This window comes from Anomalospiza imberbis, chromosome 9 (assembly GCF_031753505.1).
Source record: "Anomalospiza imberbis isolate Cuckoo-Finch-1a 21T00152 chromosome 9, ASM3175350v1, whole genome shotgun sequence".
Lineage (NCBI taxonomy): Eukaryota > Metazoa > Chordata > Aves > Passeriformes > Viduidae > Anomalospiza > Anomalospiza imberbis.
Window position 1 is genome coordinate 21,391,218 of NC_089689.1, and position 17,950 is coordinate 21,409,167.

The 17,950-nt window shown below is 45.9% G+C and overlaps 2 protein-coding genes across 7 annotated transcripts in view; both read right to left on the reverse strand.

Moving 5' to 3' along the window:
• KIF2C (kinesin family member 2C) overlaps positions 1–17,950 on the reverse strand; it is a 425,302-nt gene that overhangs the window by 88,367 nt on the left and 318,985 nt on the right. The window lies entirely within an intron of this gene.
• ERI3 (ERI1 exoribonuclease family member 3) overlaps positions 1–17,950 on the reverse strand; it is a 135,124-nt gene that overhangs the window by 73,862 nt on the left and 43,312 nt on the right. For all 6 annotated transcript variants that reach the window (XM_068199144.1, XM_068199141.1, XM_068199143.1 and 3 more), the window contains one exon: positions 9,496–9,568. In XM_068199144.1, the coding sequence (XP_068055245.1) occupies positions 9,496–9,568 (73 nt within the window). The remainder of the gene's footprint in view (positions 1–9,495; positions 9,569–17,950) is intronic.

Here is a 17,950-nt window from a genome sequence, read left to right on the forward strand (position 1 = left end):
AACTTAAAGGTCCCCTGGTGCAGCTGGAGGCTTTGTTTTCTAAATCCCTCATTCTTTCTCTGGAGGTCATGTCTTCCAGTTCTCTGACCGTTCTGCTCCTCTCTGGGTTTTTCCACCTGTGGCAGGTCCTCCCTAAATGCAGAATGTGAAACTCTTTTGTTCCAAAGGCTTAGACAAGGCTGCAAAACACCCTGCCTAGGAAAAGAAGTGAACTTTAACATGCATCTAGCACATCTTAGTATGCATTATCAAAAGAGAATGTAGGAGAACTCCTGATGGTAAAAGAAGTTAATGTGTGTGTGAGATGCCATGAGAAAACATGCAGCATAGCTATGAGAAGGACAGAAGGATGGAAGGATGTTCCAGGAAGAGCTTGTTGTTAATAGGACCAAAATACTAAGGTGTCCCCTTTACCCTGGAGTAGATCTAAGTAGCTTCCATATAACTTACATGAACCCTCAGTGGATCACATCTTTCCTGTCTCTCCAAACAATTTGTACAGACACAAGTTCCACAGAAAATTGCCCCTGTGTTTTGATGATATAATTTACAAAAAAAAAAAAAACAACAAACAAACAAACAAAACAAAACAAAACAAACCCCAAAACCTAAAACCAAAGGAGAGGGAAACACAAAATCATTAGATTTAGGCAATAATGGACACTCTATTTCTGCTCTCCTGCGATGGGCATGTATGTTATCATTCAAGTCATCCAAAACTAGTGAAGCCGCCAGGCTGCATCTAGAGCCCCTCTCAACTGTAGCAAGACCAGCTCCTGAGACTGCAAGGAAAGGAAATGAAATGTGAGGCTGGGATCATTACTTTGAAACTATAAGCCCGTGCCACTGAGCCAAAGCCTGTTATAACGACATGGGTTTGTGTCACCCGGCAGCAGACATCATTCTCCATCTCTGCCTGCTCAGTTCTCCTCCTGCCAGGACAGCTGGCAGAATGGTCATCCGCAATGCTCTGCGGAGTCTAGCTACAGAAAGCTCCCAACACCTTGCCCAGCAGGTTAAGTTATAGGACTGAGCTACTGCAGAGTGGAGAGTATCCTGCTGACTACTCCATCACGTTTGGAAGATGCTGGCAAAGCACAAAGTGCCACTTGTAGAGGAGTAAATAGCAGAAACTTTAAGTTCCCTTCCCTGATACAGAGAGCCCAGAGGGAGGTCTTGTTTCTTAAAGCCTCCAATGTTTAAAAGTCACTGAATTTGTACCTCTGCTGTCACAGAAGATACTTCTACTCTGTGTCTCCAGTCGCCAGCTTAGGCAGCAACTCTGAGGGAGGGAGACAGCCTTGCCTGGTAGTGAGTCCCAGGCTGAAAACGTCAGGGGCAGAGCCCTGAGCAACAGCTACTGTCCATGTAGTCCACATGCCATGCCTGTCCTTTGTTTTATGTGAAAGAGAATGTCAAAATCAACCCCGATGATTACTCTGTATTATGTGAGCACTCTACCTTAGCATGTATTGCACAGCTCCTTGATCAATTTGGTTACAACTTGCAGGGAAACTGAAACATCAACCCATGCTGTACATTCTTCTAATGAATCCAGGAAGACAAAAGGGAAAAGACTGCCAAGAACTTCCAGAATGCCCTGCCTATTGGTTTTCCTTGGAAGTACATTTTTACTCAGCACTCCTTATTAAGTAAGAAAGAAAGGACAGGTTGCTCTGCAGAAGGATGGAAAGGGCTGCTCCTTTAAGGCCTCTCCTGGATGCCCTTTCCCGTTGAGATGACTATCCTCAACTCCCTCCTCATCTCCCTCCCTTTGATTTAAGAGTTCCTCTCCTGGCCCTGACAGTAAGGTATTTCTGTCCCACAGATTATAACTCACTCTGGGCTATTATTCAACTCCCAAGCCCTGGCCCTGCTGCATTTAGTCCAAACATAATATCCTTCATGCATATATTATCTGTCTTCCTATTATCTGGAATCATTTCGGAATTAAATTTCAGTCCCGCAATATTGGCTCGAAGAGCGGCTCGCTTTATGGGCTAGTCAAAGGTTAGAATACCAATCAAAATAACACTGCCGATGCAGAGAGACATTTTAATATTCCAAAACCCGGTAATTGTAAAAGGACATAATATTTTTTCCCTGATTACCCCAAAGGCAACACATGTTAACAAGGCAAGGGAGAGAGTGAAAGAAATTTCAGAGTTCAGACAGCTGCACGACAGATTTAAAGGAGAAGTCGTGGATGGCTGCTGTGCTCCAGCCCTGGAGCAGGAGGGCTCCTCTGACCGTGCCAGAGGTGCCGTGTTCCCCAGGATGCTTCCCCCTCCATTCCCAGCCTTGTGTTGCTCGTGCTGTCTGTGCTTCTCAAGCCAGGAGCCCTCGAGAGTGCTCTCACTGCAAGGGAACAGAGCGGCCAGAGCTGTGCGAGACGGACAGGCAAAGATCATCACGGTAGAAGAAACAGCCATGATCGGCTGGCTTGACCTGCACAAACCACAGCACTGCCCCAAATTCCTGTCTGAACCACAGCTGACATTTTTAGGAAAAAAGCCTTCCCTTCTGAGCTGGATTATCCACCACAGCCCTCGGTAAGTTGTTCCAACAGTTAATTACCCCACACTGTAAAGAACTGCATCTGAATTACCTTGTTTTGGCTTCCAGGAACTGGAACTGCTTATGCTTTTGTCTGCTTCTGTGAAGGAACCTCTTGTCACAGCTTGGCTCTCCCTTTAGATATTTGGCAACTACAGCCCTTACCCTTCTCTGGTACCCTAAACAGCTCCCAGGGTTGTTACTGCATGGTGAATACTCCTCTGGTCTTGCAGTTCTCATCCAGTCTTTGGGTTTCTAGAATTTCTGATGCAGATGGGATCCAACATCCCATACTGGTCAAACCAAACCCAGAGAAAGAAATGATCCAGCCCCTTTGCTCCTCCTCACCATTGCCTGTTTATAAACCAAACAGCAGCCACCTTCTAGATGCAGTATTTGCACATGTTATCGAAAATGATTTTTATGTTTTCTTTCAGGGCATTGACAGAAGTGTTAAATACGAGAGGTCTGATAAATAGATCCCTGTGGGACCCCACTAGGAAGACATGCACTCCATGATGATTATCCATTTACAATTAAATGCTAGGAGCTGTCAGTTTGCTCTTTCTTAATCAATGTAATGTGTGCCATGTTGATTTTGTATCACTCTTGTTTCTTAATCAAAATGTCATAAGGTACCAAGTCAAATGCCTTCCAGAAGTATATTACATTGACATGGTTACCTTTATCAACCAAACATGTATTCTCATAAAAAAAATATCAAGTTAGTTTGAAAAAGATCTAGTTTCCATAAATCCACATTGATTGGCATTATATTACCCTCTTTTCATTCTTTATTAATCAACGATGATATCTGGCTTTTCATTACTTTGCCCAGAATTAATGTCAAGATGATAGGGCTATAATTACTTCATCGGTCATCCCATTTGCCCTTCTAAATTACTGGTACAACATTAGCTTTCTTCCAGTCCTCTAGAACTTCCCCCATGTTCAAAGACTTATTAATAGTCCAGGGCATCTCAGCGAGCTCTTTAAAACTCCTGTAAAGCAGCTATGTAAAATGCCAACCAATTCACCACTTGACTTTATCAGAAAATTGTGTTGTAACAGCAAACCTCTTGCTCAGCAATATGGCAACCTCTGCCTTTCTGTAAATACAGAGCAAAGTATTTATTAAACACAGTCATTTTGCTGTTACAAGCAATTTCTTCCATTTCCTTCCAACTATGAACCAATGCCATTCCACAGACACTTTCCTTATCTCCTTGAAAGAGATACCCTTATTTCCCTAACCCTGGAGTCACACTTCTCCTTGTGTTTCCTTTCACAACCTCTCCCATTTCTGCCCTCTGGGACTTTCCAAAGCCAAGAGCTTCACCCATGGGGTGAGGAACCAAGTAAGCCCAGGTACCACTGAAAGAAGGTTTGACATGGGTGTCAGAACAGGCACCCATGCTGCAAACCAGCAAAGCCCTGGGCACAGTTCTTCGCAGTTAGGAGGCAACATTTATCCATGTGCTTGATGCTCTGGCCATGAAGCATTTTTGCCTGAGGAGTCCTCCTCTGGCATTTCTAATCTTACCAGGCATTTTATATTCCCTGCAGCCAGTAACTCAATAAACAAGAAATTGATAACAATCACTCTAAGTCCTCAAGAAGTTAAACATCACAAAAACAACTTCCAAATATATGGGTTAACACATAAACCATTTCTCACCCATTTCAACGATCTTCATCTAAAGCACTCAAGACACTTCAGCACCAAGTGCCTGAGAAGTATTCACAGCCCCGCCTCCCACCCCAAAGGCAGAAAGAATTGTTAATTCAGAGGAGAGACAGAAAGCTGTTAGCAAATCTTTGTTTGTTTAAGATGTGTTTATTTCTAGTAGCCAAATATTAACAAAAACATCCTATTACATGCTTCCTCTGACAGATTTCACAATGCAAGTAGGTGACCTTAAAACATTTGTGGATGTCTATTAACAGTTCGCTTCCAAACAGGAATATCTACAGATCAGTAAAGGCTGACCCTGGAAAGGCCAGCTCTGTGCACAGCCACAGCACCCCAGCATGGTCACTTTGTGCCCCACAAGGCTCTGTCAAGCCTGTTTCATCATGTCCAGAGAGGGAAAGTTGCATTCCTTCACACACATCATTCAACTCTTGCCTTTCATAAAAACTCCCCTGAATTTCAGGAGGATGTCAAACTAAGACCAGTTTTCTCTCACTCCTAAAGCAGCCACTATTACTGTATCTAAAGACATGCTGCACCCTCTGAACAGAAATCAAAGATGGTCAAAGATGCCAGGACAGCGGAGAAAGGGACAGCTCTGTGATGAGTATGAAGATTGTCTTCTTTTAAAAAAATAAATTAAATATAATTTGAGAAACACGGAATAAAACAAACCCTTAGTGGATACATAAAACACTCCTCTTATCTTTTAACTGCAAAACATACAGAGAATAAATGGAGGACCAGGAAGGATAGTGCACACATGTTAAGAACTCCACAAGCCACAAGCTCTAGAGTCACAGAGCCCACAAGTGCCTTTGTGCAAGCCCTTTAACAAATTTTGCTGTGCTGGAAAAGACAATTGAGCAAGAATATGACTGAGGTCTCAAATCAAGAGTAACCACGAAGAAGAACTAGAAACACGTTTTCTTTCACACAATGCAAGACCTAGGTCAAAGAAAATAATCTGACAATAGGTTTAAAAGAAACAAAGGGACTTGCATCTTCACACAATGTATGAGTAAACAGAGTATAATTGATGCATAATTAAATAGCAAAAGTCATTGCCGCAGGATGCTGTAGAAACTGAAAGCATGAGCAGATTCAGAAAAGGGTGCACAAGTTTCTGGTAGACAGACATGGTAAAAACAGTGGGTGCTAGATACAGTGGTCCACGGATAGCTCTCGGTTCTTGAGGAGACAATTGCTGGGAATCAGAGAAAGCTGACTTAAGCCATGCTCTCTCCCTGTTACACCTGAAAGCATCAACTACTGGCCTCTGGCATAAAGATTATCTGGGTTACATATCTGGTCTGGCCATTTTGATACCCTCATCATATTTCTAACATTCTTCTTGCACAAGCTTGTTGTAAGAAAACCTATCTTCACCCCTCTTTTTCCACCTCCTCCCTCCTTTAAACCCCTCCCTTCAGTGATATGCTCCCAGTCCAGTGATGCTTACAACTCCTACTGCCTGCTGGGTTTCCCATTCCCAGGTTCTTGGACACCTTGTGATTGTGGGCACTGTGTCCTCAGCCTAACATAGCACTGGTTCCAGCCCCAGGGGTGAGGATTCATCACAGGACCAACCATGCTGCTAACTCTAGTGGGACCTGGAAAACAAACCACAGAGGCTCCTGAAAGAGCAGAGGGAGCGCAAGTGAGAGCTGATCCTTGTGTTAGAATAAGCAGTAATGGGTTTACCCAGGCTACCTGAGGATACTCTTGGGGTAGCAGCTTGGTTGTAGCTTGCTAGCTGCAGCAGCTTTCCTTTTTGCATAAATCTTGACCCATAGGCTCCTGCTTTCTGCACACATTACTCCACTGGTGCCCCTCTCTCCTGACATGAAGACCTCTCTGTTATTTCCACCCTGAGCATCCAGCTCCAGTGATGTAGCTCAGGTTCTGCACCTCAGTCCTAACCCACAGGGCCTCTGCAGATCAACATGACAGGTCCCTAAGGAGAACTGGCAGATGGGATGGTGGCTCTCTATTGAGATGGTTTAGGGGGATATCTGAAATGTTGCAGCATTCAAAGAAAGCCTCCTCTGCTTTCGGCTCCCCTCCCACAAGGCTGAACTAATCGAAGTGAAGAACATGATAAACTCTCTGCCCCAAGTCAGCTCTACACTGACAGTTCACTAGAGATACAAGATCACTCAGTGACATTAAAAATGTCAGCAAACACCGACCAGGCTTGACGGAAGGGATGCATTAGCAGGCTGGGGGGGCACAGGGCAAGATAAAACTTCTGCAAACAGGGTCAAGTGCACAGGCAGCTTTCCCCCACCATCTCCTCCACAGAAGGCTTTTTTACAGATCCCAAGACACTGTGGCCACCACTGCAGCAGTCAGATGTGGAGCTCACCACCACCTGAATGGCCAGATCAATCCAACAAGGTTTGCCTGAAGCAAAGTAATCATGACAGCTACTGGGGGCATTTCTTGTCTTCAGCTTGCCCAAGAGGCAGGTCTTGGAAATTGTGAAAGCTGCCTGCGGGCACATAATTCTCACTTCAACTGTTCCTGCAGCACAGCAGTGAAAAGGGATGTTTATTGGCAAATGAACTCTGAGAAAGACTCTCTCACCACTGCAGGAAGAATATCTGCTGAGCTCTGGAGCATCCCACGCTCTGGCAGAGGGAGTCCAGACAAGGACTGTTTTTTAAAAAGATACAAAACAGAGACAAAGAGGACCTGAAGCTTTGTGTGCCTTGTGTGCCTTGGCAGAGGAATCTGGAACGTATTTTGTTGCTACTGCAGTACCCATAGGTACACAAACTTGTCTGTGTGCAATCTTACTTCAGCATTGCCAGGTAGTTGCAACAGGAGCTCCCTAATTCAAACAGGTCCTCTTGTTATCACTGCTCATAAGCAAAGACTCAAAGAAGATACGGCAGGTGCAGGTGGGGCCATCCTTCAGGAAACTGCTATCTGTCATATGTGCCTGTTTTCTTGAGATCTGAAACGTTCAAGTCTCTGCATTATCCATGACCTAGAAATAATCGGTTTCACACTGCAAGCCCCACCCACCCTCCAACACCTTCACTTATTTCATGGATCAGGTCAGAGGCAGATTCAGCCTAGGAGGTATTTCTAAGTCAGGAATGTGCCAGAGGGAGGGGAAAAAGGGCCACCGGAACTATCTAGGGTGGAACGGAGGGGCTAGTTACCTGTCCACTCAGAGCTCATTCAATAGAGACTGAGTCTCCACTGGGTCCATCTGCTTCGACAGAATTAGTTATCTAGGCAGGAAATTCTCTCTTGTGAAAACACACAGGCAGTTACTCCAGAAGCACCTGAAAGCAGTGCATGGCATAGAAAGATCACCACCCCAGGGTAAGAGCAAGTCCCAGGAGAAGCAGCTCTTAGCCACAAGACAGGAGAGGCCCCTGCTCTTCTCTGCAACATGAGTCACTTCCCAGAGGGACACAGGGTCCCTGGAACCATTCTGTGTTCAGAGGGTGTCAGGTATTACAGTGTCAGAAAAACTTCATTGTTTTTAAAGGACTAGAGAGGCTGGAAGAAGATCACCATTTCTCTCTCACATTCCCTTTCCTGCACAATCTGAAGGAGGTTGAAGCTTTACTTTCCAAGTAACACATCTGCAGAGGAGGACAACCCAACCCACGTGCCCTCATCCTACATGCTCAGCATGTGACCCTTTCAGGGAGCTGGATAGGGGAACATTTCACTGTAAAAACTTCCCTCCTGCCCCTGCCTTTAGCTCTGTGCTTGGGGCTTCATGGATGCTTAGCAGACCTCAGCTTAGTATCACAGTATTTGCTGACATGCAATGCATGAATGCTTACCTTGAAGAAGAGACACTTGCCTGGACATCTACATAATGAGGAATCCCAGCTCCTAACACACTAAATCCAGAAGCCTTGAACTATGGGAAAGTGCCATAAGTCTTTCATCCTGAGGCCCAGAGGAGGAGCATGGCTGGATCAACCTACTTCTTAGCAAACATCACAGTACACAGGGATTTTTTTTTTTTTGAGTATTATTATTCTGCAGCCATCAACCTGCTGGTTATATAGCTGCTATCCATTCACCGGAAGTTTAGTGAACTTCAAATGGCGATCATTAATGGTCACTGAACTGCAGAATGCCCCAATGTGCTTTCAGATTTCATTTACCAAGGACCAGCAATCAGCCAAAAGATTTGCTCTGACAGCAGGGAAATACAAGACCCTTTGACAAGTTCAGCCAGGAATGTGCTGCCAGCATCCCTTGTTAAGTTCATGTTCTACCCTATTTGATGGAACAGATCATGCAAATTGTCCTTCTGCGGCCGCTCAGCCTGTCACTCACACTTCCATTTAAAACAATAAATAAATAAAAGAACAAAAGAAAAGCCCACAAGAACAACGAGCTGTTTATAAGAAAATCCGCTTACTGAGACCCTTAATTACCAGGAAAAAGCATAGAAACCCAAATAAAGCACTAAATTGGATGGGGGAAGGGAATCTTACTCATCTAAAGGCTTAACCAGGAGGGCCACCCCAATTTCTCTTGTGCACAGACCGCAGTCTCCTCCCTCACCCTGCTCCTGCTTGTAATCACACTTGTTCTTTTCTTCCCACTTTGGTTTGTGACTTATGGAATCACCATGTTTTTCTGAGCAGATGAAGCAGCTGTGCCAGGAGTCCTTGTGGATGCACAGCATGCTGCTCCTTAACCACCCAGTGAAAGTGTGCAGCAAAAGACAAGGCACCAGACAGTACTCAGTCCAAGGCATTTTGCTTAGCAAAGTGATCACTGATGTCTTAGGTTGATGTGCTGCTGAGACAGTTCCCTTTCCCCACATCACAAAGAGAAATGCTGATTTTTATACTGGAGTATTTCCACATTTATTAACTGGAATTTCATCTGATGGGACCCATGCTCCTAGGAGCCTTATATGGCTGCAAAACAAAACAAAGTCAGCAATACTGGGGACAACACAACCTTCACTGAAAAGGGGCCTCACAGTGTCCCAATATTATGCAGATATTGCACTGTGCCTGCCACAATGGGATTCTCCCCAGCTGCAGAACACATCCCATCAAGTACAGTAAGACTCTATTAGAGGAGATACAATAGGGAGCTGGAGGACTCGCTCAGCCCAGCTTCTGAGAAAATAACTCATTTCAATGCAAAACAGCAGTAGTTATTTGACACCTCCTTAAAGAGGAAAAGTGAAGGACAAGGGGAGGAGGGAGACAGGGAGATAGGGACCATGGCAGTTTGCACAGAAGTACCTTTTTCAGATTAATCCACTGTTTGAAGTAATCAGCAACCGGCAGCCCTAAGTACTGGCATTGTCCTGGTAACCTGTAAGAGAGAAGAGAGCAAGTTTGATTCAATCAGTGCCTTGACAACACAAACTCTGTTTTCTTAAGTGCATTTTGTTCAGAGATGGAAAAGACTCTCAAGTCTGCTGTAACATCATGCTGCACATCAGAAACACTATAGCTCTTGGCAAAAAAATCTCATGAGAGTACAGCTTGGCTTAAGACTTACATACATCCAGGCACATCCAGGCTGCTGAAACCTTTTAGACTAAACATTTTGAACAGTTGTGTACTGAGCAGCACTCAGCTCTTCTCCACACTGGCTAACACACAAACACGACTGGAGTATCCAGGTTCTCCTTGGCTAAGTAAACCCATCACAAATCCCTGCAAAACCATCCTGCTCTGCCAGCAGCTTACAGGGCAGACAGAAGGACTGACAATTCACTTGTCATGCCCTGGTGCTTCTCCATTTGGCCTTTATGGTTAAAACATCAAAAGAGATATGAAGGATGGAAGGAGGGACCAAAGCATTCATTTTTCGGACAGCAATGATGCAGGGCTAAGAAAGCAGAGGCTGTTTTCCAAGCAGGTGCTTGGAAGAAGAGAGCAGATACAACTCTTAAGGTACAAGGTGCACACTGTCTCACTAGGGATGTGAGCACAGCAGCCAGAGCTGTGAGCACATGTACTGATGCGCCCCCTTCCTACAACAAACTGATGGAATAGGGCTCAAAACAAAACAGCACCAGTAAGGGAGGTGGCTTGCCCAAAGGGAAAGCTCGGGAGAGCTGCTTCTCCCACACTGTGCCGATCCCAGTGTGTTTGCAGGGGAGCGAGGACGTGCCCCTCAGCCAGGGAACGCTGAATCGCGAACCGTGTGGTTCCAGCCAAGCCAGTGCAGGGACATGAGTTATGTGAGTATTTCCTGGCCACTTTGATCTGATCAGGAGTAATTGATGGATTTTGTTCATTCATATACTGCTGAGCATGCCTGGGGCATTGGCCACAGGATCTTTAAGTGAAGCAAAGGAACATCCCAAATAAATATGTCAACTAAATAAATGACTAAATTAGTGCTGTTTGTGCATGTTAAAAGTCACAACCCCAGAAATCAGCTTTTGCAAACAGAGAGGGTGGAGAATCTCCCAACTTCCTCAGGCACATTGGGGTTGTAGGAGGAGACTGTAGGGGAGGAGGAAGAGCTAGAAGTGCCAGCCATCAGCTGCTCAAACATCTGAACACAGACCACCATGTCCAGGGAGAAAGTCTTCTCTTGTTCTCCAAGGAGGAAAGAGTGAATAGTCCAGACTAGCCTTCAGACTCATGACTGAAATACAGGAACAAGCTCTGGTGAGAAGTGGATACAAGGTAAACACCTCAAGGTGCACCATCAGTATCCCAGGCAGTACCTGAGTGGTCAGCCTCGGTGACACTCAAACCCTTTGGTGAACAGGGAAGCATCTCTCCAGACATTTCGCCAAGTAAGGAGATGGAGGAGCAACACAGATAATGCACTTGCAGATAATGTGAGACCCAGGATTGTGCAGTACCAGAGCAGTCTGGTCTTGGTGACTCCTCCATTTCTACGCAAAGAAAAGGAAGGAAGCTGGGAAACATATCCAGAGGAATCTCCTGGGAATATGTTGCCAACAGAGCCAGCACACACTGGGACCCACCTGTGTACTATTTTTGCCCTGCTTATGCTAAGAAAGTAATAGACTTCCTATGCCAAAGTCAAATGCCTGGTCCTGAGATGTACATGTGATGATTTAGGACCGATCATTTGAGTCATACAAACACATTTGAATAAGAATGTCCAGAGGAATCTCTTTGAAAGCAGGAAGGCTGTCAAAAGGAGCAGGGCCACGGTGATTTGCAGGGCAAGTAGTGCAAGGTGACAGCACAGTTCAATCCCTGGGCACAGCTCATCTGATGCCACTGCGCTGAAATAAAGCACCTGGAGTCACTCTTCACACTTGCACACTGCCACACAAACAGCAGCCTGGCCCATGCACCACGCAGATGTCCATGACGTCCCTCAGTCGAACAGACCCAACAAACCCCAAGCAGCATGCTGATAAAGCTCTTTCTCCAGGAAAGCTGCTTTTTGCTGGTGCCCAAATCAAGAAAGATCACCAAAAAAGGAACCATCTAAAACAAACAACTGGTCCACATATAGGCACTTGATAACCTCTTTCAGTCTGCTCACATTTAGCTAGAAAAGATGATAACAGAAGTTAACAAAAGGTATGTTACACAAAATTAGTTTCTCCTCCAAACCCAAGAGGCTTTCATTAATACAGGTCTCAGCCTAGCTCCAGTTAGAAGAAAAATTATCCATCTACCTAACTTCTGGATAGGGCCTAGAAGAAGTGAGAGCAGCATTGTTCTTGTTAGCCACAGGAATTGACAGCAAACCACCCACTGCAACGAATGACATCTAAAGCACTGCCATCCCTGTGGGACCAAAAGGCCCAGCAAACTGGACAGTCTGGTTCTATTTTCACCCTGAGACTGATGGCAGTGTGCCCTGGGCGCTGGACAGAGGGTCTTTAATTGGAGAAAATAAATGCTCCAAATAAATATGTCAACTAAATAAATGACACATTTTTGCAAACAAGTAACAAGCCCAGAAACTGCCTGTGAAGCTGTGTGACCTCAGGACATTCCCCCTCCCCCTCCAAGCTTGTGCTCCCCTCATTTCTTGTCAGCAGCAGAGGGGCTTCAAGTTTTTCAAGCACCAGGAGACCAACACTCATGTTATAACCTGGGCGAGCTGTCAGCAGCACAGACCAAAACATAAGTCTATCCCCGAGCTGAAAGATGCAGTCCTGGTGGCTCCAGGCCACTAGGGTCACAGCCACTGAGCAAGGATTAGCAAAAGATTGCTATATGGGTCTGGTCTAGTCTGAATATACAGCACTCCTGGCACAGGGAACCAGGGGCTTTTGTTGCACAGGACCAAGGTTTCCCCATAGCTACGGGGAGGAAAATACCCTTGCAAAATCTTTTCCCCAGCTCCAAGACTGTCACCTACAGTGGTCCCCCCTACTCTTCAGCCTGGTGACCAGGCAGGAGTTTCTCCATCATCTTTTCCAGGCTGGACTGAATAAGGCACATCTACGGCTGTCCTGGGGAACAGAAGTACCATGGGCTGTAAGGAAGTATGTCTATTTATCAGAGCCACCATTCACTTGAGCATTCACTTATTTGAAAAATAAGCTTTTATGCTCAGTATGGCTTCTTGCTCTTGCCAGAGCCAAACTTGCTCACTGAGGGCAGCTTTGCTTTAGCAGAGAGCTCAGGATTTGGCCCTCCCTCAGGTAAGGGAGAAATGATAGCATATTTTGCTGCATTCAACATCCCATGATCCTTCCAGTTTTTGAATGCGGTCTAACTGACTTCCCAAACACTGAAGCTCTCACTCCTTGGGAAGAAAGCTGGCTTTCAAAAACCACCCCATCAGCAAAACTGCATTCAATATAGAGAAACTTGAAAATGGCTGTGGGATTTTCCAGCCTCCAATGCAGCTCTGGTGCTCTGTCCTCCCAGAAGCAGACATGGCAGTGCATAACTTCTGCCTGCTCCCAAAATGCAGATCACCTTTGCTCAGAAGAGCAAGTGACATCAGGTAGCACACTCTCCTCCACCAGCTAAGCACGTCTAAGTCCTTCTTAGGCCATGGTCAGCAGTGGCAACTCTGCACCATTTTCAGAGAGCTTTCACCACCCTAGGCTCAGACTTCCATCCAGCCCCACTTCACCATCCTGCAGGGTAAATGGAGCCTGGAGATGAACAGGATGCAAATAGGAGGTGAGGTGACATGGCTGCATTTCTACTGTTGAAGCCAGCTCTCTCCAAGGCAGCAAGAAGCGCACAGCTCGGCGGTGATAAACGGCCTTGCTTTAGTTATCACTTTTCTTAAGTTAAGGAGAGCAGCCTAGTGATGGATGGGCTGGAATTCGGTTATCAGGGAAGGCTGTCAGCCAGAGTTGCCTATCTCCACACACATTTAGCAGGGCGTCATTATGCGATGGCATGGAGTTAAAATATGACCAAGGGTACTGAAAGAAAAAGAACAAGATTAAAAAAAAAAAAAGGCAAATTGAGCAACAATGAAGGAGCATGAGGCAAGAACGTTATCATACTAGTGACACCTTTTATCTCAGTCTGGTTAGCTAAAGCAGGGCATAAATTGGTCCTTCCTCCACTATTGTATCCTCTTGTACAAACAGAGGCAGATAAAATGTGTCACCGGTGCGATAGCATATCAATTTAACCCTAATTATCTAGAGGGTCAAATGAAGAAACAGGGGTATTCTCGTTTCAACAGGTCCCTCCATCTCTGCTCACAGCCAACACATTAATATGGAAGGGGGAGGGGCAGCCATAATTGATTTCCGTCACTCAGGTGGTTCTGGCATATAAAAAATTAATGCTTGATTCTCCCAACTAATCAGAGCTGGTTAACGTCCATCTGCTTCTGGGTTCAGGATGTCAGGAGACAAAGAAATTGGGCCACTTGCTATACACAGGGTATTGATACCAAGGCAGTTAAAAGAACAAGTTCCTCTGTGGGAAGATAAAGGGACATTAAATCTTGGGGTTTATAGACCTGATATTAACCATCCAAAAAAATTAATTCCTTGGAGACCTTGCATTGTAAGAGATGCAGAACATTTTAATTGTGTCCTGGCCAACACTTGTGCATTGGGCTGCAAAGGAGAGCACTGGCAGGATCCTGCCCTGGAAATCCTTCACTGATGAAGGAAGCTGCTTGGATGCTGAAGCACACAACAGCACCATGGTGAAAGAGAGGAGCTGTCAAACCACCTCCACTGAGCCCCTTCGTTCAAAGCAAGGCTGGTCAACACTCTGGACCACACAGCTCAGAGGTGCTCCTCTGTTTTGTTGTAGAGTGGCATGTCTGCCCAGCCAAGAGGAAAGCTTAGGCGTCCTCTCCCAACAGCACAAGCTAGCAAGGGAACAACATCCTATGCTAAGGCACCTGAACTGATTTAGCAGAGTAACGGCACTGCAACAGGCAAAGCTGCACCTGTCTGCACTTAATCTGAACTAACATGAGATGGGGCCAAGCTAGGAATTCAAAGCAGTTTAGGTAGATCCATACCCTCCCAAAGAGGCAGCTGCAGACTGCCAAAACCACGGTGCCAAACCAGGAGGCCTCTGTCAGGGTGATGTCACAGCACCCACACACAGTAGAGTGGCCCACGCACAAAGAACAGCCCAAGCCACACCACAGCCTACAAAAACTGAAGCATGCTGACATACACCTCCACAAAAATCCCCAAACCCCAGCTTCCTCATCCCAGTAATTCAGGTTAGACTGGGGCAACTTTCCTGTATATCCAAAAGCTTTGGCAGGGAGGTGTCTCCTCCTCAGTGCTGGAGTCACTTTGCCACTAATGCAAACATGCTTCTGTCCAAAATGAAGTACAAACCCCGTGCCAGACCTCTGGCTCTCCACTCACAACTTCTCAGCCCCACAGACCAGCCAAGAGGCCAGAGGAGCCCACCTGCTCTTGCTTTCCACCAGGTAAGCCCTCACCAAGCACACACAGTGCCATCTCTCTCTGCCCCCATCAGTGCCGGACAAACCACACCTGCGTGGCTGTTCTTAAAATTCACAAACAGTAGCTGTGGAAAGACAGTACATCTGGAGAGGGTCTGAAAAGCCCTGGGCTTCACAGAAACCCTGAGACAGGTCCCATCTCCCTCCCTCTCAGTTCTCTCAACCACCCCCAGACTTGTCACAGTGCAACAAGCCTATGAGCCACACATCAGCTTTAAATATCAGCATGCAAGAAGCAGGGACATGAGAGCAGGGAAGTGGGAACAGACAGAGCAAGCCTCCATCGCCTGTCAGGTAACACTAATGAATTTCAACACCAGCAGCCATTGCCTCAGACGGGCTGGTGAGAAGAGACAGAGTTACAGTGAGAAGCCTTTGCAGGAGCAGCCTGCCTTTTTTCAAAGCCCCCTCTGTTAATAAATGTCATTGTAGAGAAGGCTGCAGCAGTCCTCAAGCCAGGACGGCGTGGGCTGGGGGAGAGACAGGCAACTGACAGCACTCAGGATGCCTGGGCAGCACAGCCTTTTCTTCTGCTGCTTCCCCAGACAAGAGCCAGGAAAAGGAAGAAGACGGGTCATTGCTATTGGCATAAAGCTGTCTTCCATTAAGGCCCCAGTACCCAAATAACAAACCTCCACAAGGAGCCACAAGTGCAACCCCAACACCCTCCAGTCCTGTTCACTGGGATGGATAGAGGCTCTACAGCAAGCAGTCCTGGAATGGGCAGAGGGATGCAGAGACATCCAGACACACTGCCTGCACTCCTGACAGCAGCAAAGGGTTACAGAGCAGTCGGTCCCTTTGCTAGCACAAATGCAGTCCCGAGGCAGCACAGGGAGAAGCATCCAGCACAGGGCACTGTATGGCAACCGCACCGATGCACAACATGAAGGTCAATGCAAGTCTTCTTTACAAATGTCAACCTGTCATCTCTGGATATTAATGAGGGCTGACCAGCAGCTAAAATGCATCCATGCTCCATTAGTAATAAGAAAGACACAATGCAGGAGAAGAGCACACACTACGGCACATGGAGGCAACCAGTGGGTCTGCAGAGCCTGAGGAGGTGTGGTGATGCACAACATAACTTAGGCCACTCCAGATGCCCAGGAAGGAAAGCAGTTGCCACACAAACCCTTTCACTGGAGTGTGTGTTATCTTTTCCCATCAACCTTTAATTGGATTAGTGTAATGAGGCCAAAAACACAGGCTAAGCAGCAAGGCTAATACCTGGCACTTCCAGATCTTTTCTTTTTCTGTGATGCCAATTCTGGACAGACTCGCATTTTCCCTCTACCAGACAAATTCCTGCCTAGGAAGCCTAAAAGGCAAACTGCAAGCCTTAACACTCAAGACTCATAGCAGCATTGGCTGAAATATCAGAACACCCATCATATGCTAATAGTGTGATCCCTAATCTCTAAATTTTTGCTGGGTACTAAGAAATTTGAGAGAACCTCAAGACCCTTGCTTTCCAGGCCACTAGCTGGTGAACGGAAAAGGGTGTTAGCCTTTTGCAGCCAGACATCCAGAGCAATGTATACACTAGGGACATAATTCTGCCACAAAAAGCACATAGGGCAAGTGGCTCGTTGTGACTCGCTCGTCCTGCAAAGCACTGTGTGCCTTCCACTGCCATCAACCTTAATGAAACATGAAGGCATTTAACACCAAGTGAGATCTGGCCCTTTTATGGGTATCTGTCTGTGCATCAGCGAGATGCTGGCAGAGATGCTATCTCAACATTAAAAGCAAGGCTGTAACACAGCAGGTATTCAGCCTCCAACAGAAGATGTTCATCAACAATTGCACACACATGATGCTACAATAAATCTATGTGCTACTTCTTAACAGCTTCTCTTAAAAAGATTCATAGCTCTATTTACTGGGCCTGATTCCGCTGCTAGGCATGTGGGAGTAAATCTAGAGTAACTCTACCTGGAGTTTGTAAACAGCCAGGGACAGTAGGATCAGAACTGAGCTTCTCGATTTTTAAATAAGTACTTAATTACCATGCAGGAAAACAGAGCTTGCTGGCTCCATGGTTCAGCTGAGATTAGAAGTGCAGCAGGTGGAAGATTGCACTACTCCAGATTGGTGGAGGGGTACAGCAAATGCTCTCGCTATCCCTTCCAGACATGGAGAACAGCTAGGTGGACTTCCCATTGACATCAGAAATGCATGACACTGCTCCCAAGAAAAGAGAAACTGCAAAGTCTCCAAGGCTGAGGTTGCCTCCCCAGCCTTGGGAACCTGACCCTATGAAAACCCCTACAAACACATTTTAACACATAACCTTGGTGTGAGAGTCTGTCTGCTTACTAAACATGACATTATACAGCATCTTATGAAGAGAAGTATACAAAATTGCATACTGTGTTCTCAGTGAAAGTCATGCATCACAACCACAGTCTGCAGCAGGTGAATGTCCAATTTGTCATCAGGAAAAACTCTTCACTATGCAGGTAATAAAAGCTCTGGAACAGATTGGTGGAAAAATCTCCTCCCCTGGAGACATTCAAACTCTTATGGAGAAGACCCAGAGCAACCCAATCTAAGTTTGAAGTTAGCTCTACTTTGAACAGGTGGTTGGATTAGAAATCTCTATTTAAATTATTCTGTGAATCATGTTCCAGCAGATCCTGATTACACATAGCATGTGTCCTTTCTCTGACTACAGGGTCTCTTAATAAGCCTTTCATATAGATACTAATGTAGTAATCGCCTGGTTCTCTGCATACGAGCTGCTTTAAGAGGGAGCATTCAGACTCCCACGGCAGAATACTGCAATTATGCACTGAGTAAGGGAATATATCTGATGAAACA